Below are 15,342 nucleotides of genomic sequence, written 5' to 3' on the forward strand. Positions count from 1 at the left end.
TCACTCACTGTGTAACCGTACAAAGTCAGTGGTGTTCAGCAGGGTAAGGGTCACGCACTGTGTAACTGTACAGAGTCAGGGCTTCTTCAGCAGTGTAAGGGTCACTTGCTGTTTAACTGGATAGAATCAGTGTTTATTCAGCAGTGTAAGGATCACTCACTGTGTAGCCATAGAGTCAATGCTTATTCAGCAGGGCAAGGGTCACTTGTTGTGTAACTGCACAGAGTGAGTATTTATTCAGCAGGATAAGGGTCACTCACTGTATAGCCGTACAGAGTCAGGATTTATTCAGCAGGGTAAGGGTTAATCACTGTGGATCTGCACAGAGACAGTGTTTATTCAGCATTGTAAAGGTCACTTGCTGTGTAACATTTCAGAGTCAGGATTTATTCAGCAGGGTAAGGGTCACTCACTGTGTAACCGTACAGAGTCAGTGTTTATACAGCAGGGTAAGGGTCACTCACTGTGTGACCGTACAAAGTCAGTGTTTATTCAGCAGGGTAAGGGTCACTCACTGTGTAACTGGACAGAGTCAGTGGTTATTCTGCAGGTTAAGGCTCAATCACTGTGTAACCGTACAGAGTCAGGGTTTATTCAGCAGGGTAACGGTCATTCACTATGTAACTGTACAGAGTCAGTGTATATTCAGCAGGGTAAGGTTCACTTGCTGTGTAATTGTACAGAGTCAGTGTTTATTCAGCAGGGTACGGGTCACTCACTGTGGAACTGCACAGAGACAGTGCATTTTCAACAGGGTAAGGGTCACTCACTGTGTAAGTGTACAGAGTCAGTGGTTATTCTGCAGGTTAAGGCTCAATTACTGTGTAACCGTACAGAGTCAGGGTTTATTCAGCAGGGTAACAGTCATTCACTATGTAATTGTACAGAGTCAGTGTTTATTCAGCAGAGTAAGGGTCACTGTCTGTGTATCTATGCCTATGTGCAAACATCTAATTTTGTGTTCTTGACAGCATGAGATGATTTTGAAACTCACCAAACATTCAAGGAGTCGTGCTGGCCGGGCGATGACCATCAGCAATTTCCTGACCAACTGTGTAATGAACATGACTTCATCGCTTGCTGCCCTCTCATACGCCTGATTGAAAGATGCAGAAAGTTTGAGAGTGTCAGACACAGGCATACAACCAAACATTGTCAACCCTGGGGTTGCTGATGACAGGATGGTTGATTGGATGTGGTTTGGTATCTTCTCCATCATGGAGAGTAAGGGGTGTCAGGCTCAGTTCACAGAGACAGGTTGGAGGGCTAGAGAGTTGTGAAGATAAGCTTGCTATGAGCTCACATCTGTCTCTGAGCTTGGTTGGATTCTGAGGTACTGGTTTATGGGTGTTTATGAATAGAATGTAATTAAGGGGCTGATGGTAGGGGTTAGGATCAGTTGGATTTTTGGGTATTGTATGAGTTCAGGGTGGGGCCGTGACAGTGGGTATCATTTACAGATTCCAATGACTGTGTCATGAGTCAAAAGGTTTAATTTGAAGCCAATGGTCTGTCCCTCTTCCAGTCAAACCTCATTATCTTTGTCCCTCTTCCAGTCAAACCTCATCATCCTCTTGCCTACTGTCTTATCTGAACGTTTTAAAACATGGCTGTCTGTTTCCTCTTCACCCAAGTTCCTTATACTAGAAAGGGCAAAGGGCATAACTTAAACCCAGCAACTGGAGGCTACTGAACCTTACCCTGCGGGACAGAAACTGTCAGCTGCCATAATCTAAAACACAATTATTTGACTTTTGGAAAACTATCTATTAATAAATGACAGCCAACAGATTTATTAAAGCGAAGTGTGGCTTGACTTACTTGATTTCCGTTTTTTATGGAATGGGTTGCTGGAGCTAGCTGTTGATATGAACTTTCTGATGGTGTTTGATAACATACTGAAGAATACAATTAAACCCAAAGGATGAAAGGAGCAGTGATTGTACTGAAAAGAAAATCACCTCAAGGAGAGGAAGCAGAGATAAGTGGTGAGAGGTTGTGTTTCAAACAGCATGGAGGAATACCATGCCTCCCCCAGCGGTCAGTGTTGGGATCACATCTCTTTTTCATACTTGTTCAGGGCTGCGCCTGGATACGGGCAAAATTTCAAAATTTACAGAATGCATGAATTTTGGGAATGTAGACAATGGTGATGAGGACTGTTGGAGACTTCAGGACTCCAATAATAGACTTGATAACATGTGAAAACACATTGCAGATTAAAGCAGAGAAGTTTGTCTGTTTTGCCAGGGAATATTGGTATGGATCTGGAATCACATGTCGGCCAGGTCGAGTAAGTAGGGCAGATTTCTTTCTTTAAAGGGGGTTAGAGAACCAGATAAGTTTTTACATCAATCAGTGACAAGTTCATGGTCACCTTGAGACTAACTTTTCATTACAGGTGACTGACACTAACCAGCACCTTCCCCACTGTACGATGTGAAGTGACACATTTTGGAATAATCATGAAAAACAATAAAAACTGTAAATGAGTGTTGGAGTAGAGAGGCATGGAAAGGTATTTCCAAGAGTATTTCAAGATGAAAGAGTAAAATGAGGAGGTTGCAAAAAGCAATTGAGGATGTTTGATATATAATTTCAAATGCATCCAAGGAGCAGGAGAATCGACATTTCGGGCATGAGCCTTCCTTCAGGAATCATGCCCGAAACGTCGATTCTCCTGCTCCTTGGATGCTGCCTGACCTGCTGCGCTTTTCCAGCAACACATTTTCAGTTCTGATCTCCAGCATCTGCAGTCCTCACTTTCTCCATATAATTTCAAATACTGAGTATAAAAGCAAAGGAGCTCTGCTAAATCTTTATATATGACTAGCTAAATCCCATCTTGAATTCTGTATAAAATTCCTGGGACCACCATTTACAACCATCATCAAGACCTTTGAAGGTTTGAGAGAGATTTACTGGATTGGTTCCAAAGGGAGGAGAGAGACTGCAGGAGCTGAGTTTGTTTTTATGGTGAAAAACGTTCAGGGAGATTTAATCAAAGTGTTCAAAATCAGAAGTAGTTTTTATAGAATTAATCAAGAGAATCTGTTACCATTGGCAAATGATAGTGACTAGAGAGATAGATTTAAAATAATAGGAAAAAGAACCAGAAAGTAAGGACTTAAAAAAAAACCGTGAGTTGTTGTAATCTGGGGTGTGCTGCCAGGAATTGAGATGGAAACAGATTTACAAATAACTTTCAGAAGAGAATTGAATACGTAGCTGAAGGAAAACAATGTGCAGGTATGGGAAAGAGCAGGGATTTGAGATTAATGGAATTCTGTTTCAAACTCTGCCCTTACCCCAGCTCAGCAGCTGCAGAGAACCTCATCCAATGCTTTGTTACTTCTTGACTTGATTATATCACACAGTCCTGGCTGGTTTCCCACATTCTAAACCCCAAAAACCTGAAGTCATCCAAAACTTTGTTGCTGTACCCTAACTTACACCAAGTCTCATTGACAATAAGACCATAGTGGTTCTCAGTCCAGCAACAACTATATTTTAATGTTCATTTTTGTTTTCAAATCCCTCAGTAACCATATCCTCTCCATATCTTTATCATCCCCTTGAACTGCACAAGCCTCTTCGATCTCTGCTGTTTGAAATCTGGCTTCTGGAGTATCCTGGATTTTAGATTAGATTAGATTACATTACATTACAGTGTGGAAACAGGCCCTTCGGCCCAACAAGTCCACACCGCCCCGCCAAAGCGCAACCCACCCATACACCTACATTTGCCCCTTACCTAACACTACGGGCAATTTAGCATGGCCAATTCACCTAACCTGCACATCTTTGGACTGTGGGAGGAAACCGGAGCACCCGGAGGAAACCCACGCAGACACAGGGAGAATGTGCAAACTCCACACAGTCAGTCGCCTGAGGCGGGAATTGAATGCGGGTCTCTGGCGCTGTGAAGCAGCGGTGCTAACCACTGTGCCACCGTGCCGCCAAAGCCACAGCAAACCCTGACACAGCCCTGCTAACCATACAAGTGCTTCACATGGTCAGTGTGGGGATTGAACCAACGACTTTGGCGTTAATGCCTCTACTGTTGGTGGATGTGCCATCAGCTGCCAAAGGTATAAATTCTGAAATACTTTCACTAAATTTCTCCACTGTCTATCTTTTTCTCCTCTAAGATGTACCTCAAACCTAACTATTTGGCTAAGTCTGAATAACTCTTTTAATGTTACCGAAATGGAGACATGTTGCTGAAATAGCCTTATGTTGAACTCATCAGAACAAAAGGCAAGAATGCCAAGTTGCAAACTGTGACAGTAGTATATACTAGAGGATAAAAGACTGCTGTTAGGCAGCGTAGTCACTGGACATTGTGTGCAGACAAAATAAATATGTTGTCACTTTTGGAATTGCCCAGAAGCATAATACTGTAGTCATACAGCACAGAAATTGACCCTTCAGTCCAACTCTTCAATGCCAATCAGACATCCCAATCTAACCTAATCCCATTTGTGAGCATTTGGTCAATATCCCTCTGAACCCTTCCTATTCACATACCCATCCAGATACCTTTTAAATGCTGTAATTCTACCAGCTTCCACCACTTCCTCTGGCAGCTCATTCCATACACGCACCAACCTCAGTTACCCCTCAGGACTTTATAAAATTTTTCCCCTCTCACCTTAAACTTATGCCCTCTAGCTTTGGACTGCCCAGCCCTGGAAATAGACCTTGTCTATTTACCCTATCTATGCCCCTCCTGATTTTATAGCCCTCTATAAGGTCACCCCACAGCCTCCGATGCTCCAGGAAAAATAACCCTAGTCTATTCATCCTGTCCCTCAAATCCTCCAACCCTGGCAACATCCTTGTAAATCTTTTATGAACCCTTTTAAGTTAACAACATATTTTTAAAAGGGGCCTCATCAATGTCCTGTACAGCCAGAACATGACATCCCAATTCCTATACTCAATGCACTGACCAGTAAAGGCAAGCATTCCATCACATCCTGTCTACCTGCAACTCCACTTTCAAGGAACTATATAACTGCACCCCTCGATCTCTTTGTTTGGCAACACTCCCCAGGGCCCTACCTTAACTAAATATCCTGCCCTGATTTGTCTTACCAAAATGCAAAACCTCATATTTTTAAATTAAACTCCATCTGCCACTCCTCAGCCCACTGGTGTATCTGATCTGAGGTAACATTCTTTGCTGTCCACTACACCTCCAATTTTGGTGTCATCAGCAAATGTACTAATCATACCTTGTATGTTCACATCCAAATCATTTAAATAAATGACAAACAGCAGTGGACCCAGCATCAATCCTTGCGGCACACCACTGATCACAGACCTCCAGTCTGAAAAGCAACTCTGCAGCATTACATTCTGTCTTCTACCTTCAAGCCAATTTTGTATCAAATTGGCTCATTTCCCCCTGGATTCCAAGTGATCTAACCTAGCCAATCAGTCTAGCAAGCAGAACTTTGTCGAACGCCTTGCTGAAGTCCAAATTGACAACGTCTACTGCTCCTGCCTTCATCAATGTTCTTTATTACCTCTTCAAAAAAATTCAATCAGTTTAGTGAGATGCAATTTCCCAAACACAAAGCCAGGTTGATCATTCCTAACTGATCCTTGCCTTTCCAAATACATGTAAATCCCTTTCCCCAGAGTCCCCTCCAATAACCTACAATCACAACTCACCAGCCTATAGTTCCCTGACTTTTCCTAACAGTCTTTCTGAAATAATGGTACCGCAGGAGTCCACCCTCGGGTGACTGTCTGTGTGGGGTTTGCACATTCTCTCTATGCCTGTGTGGGTTTCCTCCGGCTGCTCCAGTTTCCTCCCACAGTCCAAAGATGTGCTGGTCAGGTGGATTAGCCATGGTAAATTACCCAAAGTGTGCAGGGAGGTGCAGATTAGGTGGATTAGCCATGGAAAATGCAGGATTACAAGGATAGGATAGTGGTGTGAGTCTGGATGGGATGTTTCTTGGAGTGGAGGTGTGGACTCAATGGGCTGAAGGATGTGCTTCCCACACGATAGGGATTCTATGATTAGTCATCCTCCAGTCTTCTGGCACCTCACCTGCGGCTGTCAATTATATAAATATCTCAGCAAGGGACCTAGCAATTTCTCCCCTAGCTTACCCCAGAGTTCAAGAATCCACCTAACCAGGTCTGAGGGATTTATCTAACCGTATCATTTTAAGACCTCCATCACCTCTCTCTTTGTAATATGGACACTTTTCACAGCATTACTATTTATTTCCATGTCCTTCGACACAGTAAATACTGACATGAAATACTTGTTTAATATTTCACCTATGTCTTGTAGTTCCACACATAGATGGCTGTGTTGATCTTTAAGGGGCCCTATTCTCTCTCTAGTTACTTTTTGCCCTTAATGTATTTGTAGAATCTCTTTGGATTCTCTTTAACCCTACTCCCCAAAGCTAACTCATGTCCCTTTCTTCCCTTCCTGATTTCCTTCTTAAATTTAATCCAACTGTACTCCTCTAGGGATTCACTTGATCTCAACTGTCTAGACCTGACATACAACTCTTTTTTCTTGATCAATGCCTCAATTTCTCTAGTTATCTAGCATTCCCTACACCTACCAGCCTTGCTCTTCATATTAACAGGAACATACTGTCTCTGAACTCTCGTTATCTCATGTTTGAAAGCTTCCCACTTCCCAACTGTCCCCTTGCCTGCAAATAGTCTCCCCTATCAACTTTTGAAGGTTCTCACCTAATATCATTAAAATTGGCCTTATTCCAATTTACAACTTCAACTTTTCGACCAGGTCTACCCAATTCCATAACTATTTTAAAGCTAGTAGAATTATGATCACTGGCCCCAAAGTGCCCCCCCAGCCTCACCACCACCCTCCTATTTATCTCTCAGCCCCATCCCCTCCCACATTCCTGATGAAGGGTTTATGGCCAAAACGTTGATTCTCCTGCTCCTCAGATGCTGCCTGACTGGCTGTGCTTTTCCAGTACCACATTTTTCGATTCTGACTCTCTATATCTGCAATCCTCACTTTCTCCCCTCACTAATGATGTGGAGGAGCTGGTGTTGGACTGGGGTGGACAAAGTTAAAAATCACACAAACCAGGTTACAGTATTTGGAAGCATTAGCTTTCGAAGCACTGCTGCTTCATCAGGTAACTGTGGAGCAGGACCATAAGACACAGAATTTATAGCAAAAGATTATAGTGTTATGCAACTGAAATGATATATTGAACAAATCTAGATTGCTGTTAAGTCTTTCATCTTTTAGAATGGGTTCCAGGTTTCCATTCATTAGTATGTAAATCTCAGGACTTCTTTGAAGTTATATTCTCGAGATGACGTAAGGCTTATAAAAGAAAGGTGACATCTCAGCTCAGACAATGTATTAAAGGTGTGAGGTTAGAGTCTGTCTGGATCCCAATCTGGTTTTATTTCCAAAGTAGAAATTTATACAATATTATATAGATTGACTGCCTGCAGTATGTGCACTCATACTCTTACATACTCACAAACTCACACAGACCCTCTCTCATACACACGCTCTCTAATACACACACACATACACCCGCCCACACTCGCACCCATGTACACACTCTCTCACAGGCTTGTACTCCAGCACACTCACACACATACACTCTACCGAGCATGAACACACGCAAACACACACTCTCACATGCACACTCACATTCACACACTCACACTCTCTCTCTCTCCTATGCACGCATATACACATCTAAGTCTATGGGGTGAATTCGTATTTACAGAATTTTATTTGCAAATACATTCTGTTTTGCTCAAAAAGCACACAATCTGCAGGCAGTCAATCATGTAATATTTTATAAATTCCACTTTGGAAATAGGACCAGTCTGACTCAATATTGGGATACAGACAGACTCTAACCTCACACCTTTAATACATTGTCTGAGTTGAGATGTCACCTTTTTTTATAAACCTTAAGTCACCTCGAGAATGTGACTTAAAAGAAGTTCTGCAATTTACAAATTAATGAATTGAAACCTGCAACCCATTCTAAAAGATAAAAGACTTAACTGCAATCTCGGTTTGTTCAATGTATCATTTCAGTTGCATGACATTGTAATCTTTTGTTATAAATTCTTTGTCTTAAGATCTTGTTCCACAGCTAACTGATGAAGGAGCAGTGCTCTGAAAGCTCGTGCTTCCAAGTAAACCTGTTCGACTGTAACCTGGTGTTGTGTGATTTTGAACTTTATCCCCTCACTAACACTTTGGTCACTTACCCTGCCCTTGTTTTCCAAAAGAAGCACGTGGAGCCAAACGTTACGAAATGCTTTCTCCATTACAATGCCTAGACCAATCAAATTTAACTTGCCAACCAATCAACACCTTTTGTACTTGTCATACAAATTGTTGTTAAGATTTAAAAATTGGCTTTTTTATGTCTCTCCTGATGAGTGCTCGGGGAAAAGCTTTTGCAATGTGTCTCGCTTTAACTTTAGGCTTGACTGAACTAACCTCGACTGGACCAGCCTTTGCTCAGCTGGCTTGGACTACCTTGGACTGGGTTGGCCTGCAGAGCTGGTTTGGACTGGGCTGGGTTAGGTTGCCTTGGGTTAGCCTGGCATAGACTAGTTTGGGCTAGTTTAGGCTGGTTTGGGCTGGCCTTACCTATTTTGAGCTAGTTTGGCCTGGCCTGACCTGGGTTAGGTTTGACTTGGCTAGTCTGGGCTGGTTTGGACTGGGTCTAGCTGCTTTGGCCTGGAGTGGGCTGGTTTGAGCTTGTTGGGACTGGGCTGGGTTGAGCCAGTGTTGGCTTGGACCAGTTTAAGCTGGTTTGAGCTGGTTTGAACGAGGACTCACATCCTGCAGCATCTTCTCCAAGTTTTCCTGTAACTCGAGAAAGTAGCGGGAAGTGATGAGGGCATTTTGTGATTTCTCCAGACAGTCTCGGGCCAGTTCAATGATCTGATGGTGGATGAACCCAAGCACTCCATCTGCAAGTGGCAGTACGCTGTTGGGCGAAAAGCTGCTGATAATGTCGTCAAGTCGTTCCTCCATCTGAACCGTGGCCTATCACCAGTGAAACAGAAAAACCATTAAGGTAATGGCCATTTCTAGTAAGCAGATAAAACATGAGAAAGTAAAACATATCCCAGCAGAGACCGGAAAGGACAACAGTGGAATTTTTGGCAAGACTTTGCAGTCACTGTTTTTCTCTATCAATAATACATCAGAGACAGAGACTGAAATCCAGGAGGTGAATGGCTGATAGCATTAACGAGCATCACAGTCAGAGGCAGACAATCAGGTAAAGGACAGTTCCTCAGTGACAGAAGTTAGAATTACTGCTGCTTACAACCTGCTTCAACAATGTGAGCTTTAAAATCAAAGAAACAGATGAATATTACCAGAGATCAGCTACATATCAAAGTTGGGGAGTCTCATAGAGTGGTTCCCTCGCGGTGGGAACAGGGAGGTGACTACAATTCAATATACGTCCTTTTCCCTTTTGTAGCTCACCTTAGGAAAGCGTTCTTTGTAAACATGGTTCATCATCACAATCTCATTATCGAAAGAGACTGATGACCGGCCAGGGCTGTGAGAAAATAGAAATATTCAAATGTTCTGGATGTTAGAGACAGCTGCTATAATATAAGCTATAGGGTGAAAATGAATCCCTACCTGAAAGACAGAGGGAGCAAGAAGGTACAGAGTGAGAAGGTACCTTACCTTGCGACTCCCCCTAATGTAAGGGATAGAGCTTTGCTGATTCTTGGCCAACTGAGGCCCTTCAATAGCTAATGAATGGTTAACTAAAGGCCTCTACTCACCAGCATTGACAGGAAAGCTGATGGCCTGTGGCCTTGGGGGGGGATCCTCCGAGTCAAGTACCCTGTACCCAAGCAGCACAAGTCACGCCTATGGTAAAACATCACCACCCTTAAAACAGCCTTGGCCCACTTCACAAACCCTGGCAAGGCAGCTCATTGATGGGGTACTTCAGGCTTCCTGCAGTACCATTAGTGACCACAGTTCTTGGAGGCATAGTTGGTATGGAGGAGTTGCCTCATCAAGTATCCATTAAGCACAGGAGGAGGCTTTGCAATCTGTCAAATACATAGCAGTTCTCTGAAGAGTAATCTAGTCACTTCTACTTAGGCGTCCATATCAACATGCAAGTTCAATTCCCTCAAAACCTTATAGAACATAGAACAATACAGCGCAGAACAGGCCCTTCGGCCCTCGATGTTGCGCCGACCTGTGAACTATTCTCAGCTCGTAACCCCTACACTATCCCAAAGTCATCCATGTGCTTATCGAAGGATTGTTAAGAAGTCATACAGTGTTTTAGCATTTATTAATAGAGAGATCAAGTTCCGGAATCATGAGGTTATGCTACAGCTGTACAAAACTCTAGTGCGGCCGCACTTGGGGTATTGTGTACAGATCTGGTCACAGCATTATAAGAAGGATGTGGAAGCTTTGGAAAGGGTGCAGAGGAGATTTACTTGGATGTTGCCTGGTATGGAGGGAAGGTCTTACGAGGAAAGGCTGAGGGACTTGAAGCTGTTTTCGTTGGAGAGAAGAAGGTTGAAAAGTGACTTAATAGAGACATATAAGATAATCAGAGGGTTAGATAGAGTGGACAAGGAGAGCCTTTTTCCAAGAATGGTGACAGTGAGCACGAGGCAGCATAGCTTTAAAGTGAGGGGTGATAGATATAGGACAGATGTCAGAGGTAGTTTCTTTACTCAGAGAGTAGTAAGGGTATGGAATGCTTTGTCTGCAACGGTAGTAGATTCGCCAACTTTAAGTACATTTAAGTCGTCTTTGGACAAGCATATGGACGTACATAGAATAGTGTAGGTTAGATGGGCTTCAGATTGGTATGACAGGTCGGCATAACATCGAGGGCCGAAGGGCCTGTACTGCGCTGTAATATTCTAAGTTCTATGTTTAAATCTCCTTAATGTGGCTGAGTTAACTACATTGGCAGGCAGGGCATTCCATGCCCTTACCACTCTCTGAGTAAAGAACCTGCCTCTGACATCTGTCTTAAATCTACCACCCCTCAGTTTCTAGTTATGCCCCCTCGTACAAGCTGACGTCATCATCCCAGGAAAAAGACTTTCACTGTCTACCCTATCTAATCCTCTGATCATCTTGAATGTCTCTAACAAATCCCCTCTTAGCCTTCTTGCCAGTGAGAACAGGTTCAAGTCTCTCAACCTTTCCTCATAAGACCTTCCCTCCAGACCAGGCAACATCCTGGTAAATCTCCTCTGCACCTTTTCCAATGCTTCCACATCCTCCCCAAAATATGGCAACCAGAACTGTACACAATATTCCAAGTGTGGCCGCACCAGCATTTTGTATAGTTGCAGCGTGATATTGTGGCTCCAGAACTCAGTCCCTCTACCAATGAAACCTAACACACCATATGCCTTCTTAACAGCTCTATCAACCTGCGTGGCAACTTTCAGGGATCTATGCACATGGACTCCAAGATCCCTCTGCACATCCACACTACCATGAATCTTTCCATTGACCCAGTACTGTGCCTTGTTATTCTTCCCAAAGTGCATCACCTCACATTTAGCTGCATTGAACTCCATTTGCCACCTCTCAGCCCAATTCTGCAGTTTATCCAAGTCCCCCTGCAATCTGTAACATTCTTCCAAATAGTCCACTACTCCATCGACTTTAGTGTCATCTGCAAATTTACTAATCTATCCACCTATGCCTGCGTCTAAGTCATTTATAAAAATGCCAAACAGCAGTGGTCCCAAAACATATCCTTGTGGCACACCACGAGTAACCTGACTCCAGGCTGAATATTTTCCACCACTTGCTGCCTTCTTTCAGAAAGCCAGTTTCTCATCCAAACTGCTAAATCGCCCTCAATCTCATGCCTCTGGATTTTCTCCAACAGCCTACCATGTGGAACCTTATCAAAGGCTTTACTGAAGTCCATAAATACCACGTCAACTGCCCTACCCTCATCTACATGCTTGGTCACCTTCTCAAAAAACTCAATAAGGTTTGTGAGACTCAACCTGCCCTTGACAAAACCATGCTGACTATCTGAAATCAAATTGTTGCTTGCTAGATGATTATAAATCTTATCTCTTATAATCCTTTCCAAAACCTTTCCTACAACAGAAGTAAGGCTCACTAGTTTGTAATTACCTGGGTCATCCCTACTGCCCTTCTTGAACAAGGGCACAACATTTGCAATCCTCCAGTACCAAACCTGTAGACAATGATGACTCAAATATCAAAGCCAAAGGCTTTGCGATCTCCTCCGTAGCTTCCCAGAGAATCCTCTGACAAATTCCATCCGGCCCAGGGGACTTGTCTACTTTCACTCTTTCTAGAATTGATAACACCTGTTCGTAACTAACCTCGATCCTTTCTCGTCTAATATCACGTATCTCATTCTTCACCTCTACAATATTCTCCTTTTCCTGAGTGAAAACTGATGAGAAATGTTGTTTAGCACCTCTCCGATCTCCACAGGATCCACACTCAACTTCCCACTTCTGTCTTTGACTGGCCCTATTCCTACCCTAGTCATCGTTTTATTCCTCTTATACCTATAGAAAGCTTTAGGGTTCTCCTTTATTCTATTTGCCAAAGACTTCTCATGTCCTCTCTTTGCTCTTCTTAACTCTCTCTTTAAATCCTTCCTCGCTGATCAGTAACTCGCCATCGTCTCATCCGAACCATTATACCTCATCAACACATAAGCCTCCTTCTTCTGCTTCACAAGAGATGCACAGTTCCCTTACCTTATCACTTCCTCCCTGCTTGATAGTGACATACCTATAAAGGACACGCAATATCTGTCCCTTAAACCAGCTCCTCAATTCCATTGTCTGCATCCCCTGCATTTTGCTACCCCATTCTATGCATCCTAATTCTTGCCTAATCGCATTATAATTGCCCTTGCCCCATCGATAACTCTTGACCTGTGGCATGTACCTATCCCTTTCCATTGCTAAACTAAACGTAACTGAATTTATCCAAATTGTTTTTTGAGCAAGGTTAGATCTCACAGAATACAGGGAGAACTAACCATTTTGATACAGAATTGACTCAAAGGTAGAAGACAGAGGGTAGTGGTGGAGGGTTGTTTTTCAGACTGGAGGCCTGTGACCAGTGGAGTGCCACAAGGATCGGTGCTGGGTCCTCTACTTTTTGTCATTTACATTAATGATTTGGATGCGAGCATAAAAGGTACAGTTAGTAAGTTTGCAGATGACACCAAAATTGGAGGTGTAGTGGACAGCGAAGAGGGTTACCTCAAATTACAACAGGATCTGGAACAGATAGGCCAATGGGCTGAGAGGTGGCAGATGGAGTTTAATTCAGATAAATGCGAGGTGCTGCACTTTGGGGAAGCAAATCTTAGCAGGACTTATACACTTAATGGTAAGGTCCTAGGGAGTGTTGCTGAACAAAGAGACCTTGCAGTGCAGGTTCATAGCTCCTTGAAAGTGCAGTCGCAGGTAGATAGGATAGTGAAGGAGGCATTTGGTATGCTTTCCTTTATTGGTCAGAGTATTGAGTACAGATGTTGGGAGGACATGTTGCAGCTGTACAGGACATTGGTTAGGCCACTGTTGGAATATTGCGTGCAATTCTGGTCTCCTTCCTATCGGAAAGATGTTGTGAAACTTGAAAGGGTTCAGAAAAGATTTACAAGGATGTTGCCAGGGTTGGAGGATTTGAGCTACAGGAAGAGGCTGAACAGGCTGGGGCTGTTTTCCCTGGAGCGTCGGAGGCTGGGGGGTGACCTTATAGAGGTTTACGAAATTATGAGGCACATGGATAGGGCAAATAGACAAAGTCTTTTCCCTGGGGTTGGGGAGTCCAGAACTAGAAGGCATAGGTTTAGGGTGAGAGGGGAAAGACATAAAAGAGACCCAAGGGGCAACTTTTTCACACAGAGGGCAGTACGTGTATGGAATGAGCTGCCAGAGGAAGTGGTGGAGGCTGGTACAATTGCAACATTTAAGAGGCATTTGGATGGGTATATGAATAGGAAGGGTTTGGAGGGATATGGGCCAGGTGCTGGCAGGTGGGGCTAGATTGGGTTGGGATATCTGGTCGGCATGGATGGGTTGGACTGAAGGGTCTGTTTCCATGCTGTATGACTCCATCTCTATCTCCACTGTCCTGGTGAGCAGTAAGTTGCAGGTCATTATCACATGCTACTTAAAAAAAACATTCCATCTCTTATCACTCTGCATCACATTAATTTTGTGTCTCCCTTTATCATCAACTGGAATAGCTTGTTTCTGTCAACTTATTAAAGACTGTCATACACTTTTACACCTCAATGAAATCTTCTCTCAATCTTCTTTGCTTAAGGGAGACCATGCCCCGATTGTCCAATCTGATGTAGTAGTTAAAATCAGAGAATCACAGGATTTTAAAGAACAGAATGAGGCTTTTTCAGCCAATTTTGTTTGTATCGGGTCCTGATAGAGCTGCTCAGCTTGTCCCATCCTCCAGCCCTATCTTCATAACCTTCAAATATACATCCACATTTCTTTGAGACCTCCTTTGGAATCTGCCTCCATCGCTCTCCCAGGCTATTCATTCTAAATCTTAATAACTATCTGAGCAAAGAAGTTTATCCTCACCTCATTCATAGCTCTTCTTTTTCAGAAGATAGTCTTCCCTCTTGAACAACTTAATTTGAACATGCCTCCACACACTCTCAGGCAACACATTCCTGCCTCACTGCAGGAAAATTGCTTTCCATGTTACCATTGTTCCTGTTACCATATCCCTTAAATCTGTGCCCTCTCAATCTCAATCCTTCCACCAGTTTCTCCCCTCTATAATGTCTAATCCCCTCATGTTCTTATATCCCTTAATCAAATCTCCTGTCTCCTGAAAAAACATTCCCAACTTCTCGAATCTATGAAAGTGGTGAAGTTGCTGGAGAAGGTACTGAGAGATAGGATCTATTTATATTTAGAAAAGAATGAGCTTATCAGTAATAGGCAACATGGTTTTGTGTGGGGGAGATCGTGCCTTACCAACTTAATAGAATTCTTCAAGGAATTGACCAAGTTGTTAGATGAAGAAAGGACTGTTGATGTCATATACATGGACTTTAGTAAGGTGTTTGATAAGGTTCCCCTCGGTAGACTAATGGAGAAAGTGAAGTCACATGGTGTGCAGGATGTTCTGGCTAGGCGGATAAAGAACTGGTTGAGCAACAGGAGACAGAGAGTAGTAGTTGAAGGGAGTTTCTCGAAATGGAGAAAGGTGACCAGTGGTGTTCCACAGGGGTCAGTGTTGGGGCCACTGTTGTTTGTAATATACATAAACGGTCTGTAAGAGGG

At 43.2% G+C, this 15,342-nt stretch overlaps 1 protein-coding gene across 1 annotated transcript; it reads right to left on the reverse strand.

Moving 5' to 3' along the window:
- Positions 1–948: 948 nt before the first annotated feature.
- Positions 949–9,575, reverse strand: LOC122548101 (microtubule-associated serine/threonine-protein kinase 3-like; the record flags this gene model as incomplete). The annotated part of the gene is made up of 3 exons (XM_043686662.1): positions 949–1,096; positions 8,840–9,049; positions 9,500–9,575. Coding segments are annotated over 3 exons (434 nt in total), but the record flags the coding sequence as incomplete, so codon positions are not given.
- Positions 9,576–15,342: the final 5,767 nt, after the last annotated feature.

Source organism: Chiloscyllium plagiosum, unplaced genomic scaffold (assembly GCF_004010195.1).
Source record: "Chiloscyllium plagiosum isolate BGI_BamShark_2017 unplaced genomic scaffold, ASM401019v2 scaf_3471, whole genome shotgun sequence".
In the NCBI taxonomy this organism is placed as follows: Eukaryota; Metazoa; Chordata; class Chondrichthyes; order Orectolobiformes; family Hemiscylliidae; genus Chiloscyllium; species Chiloscyllium plagiosum.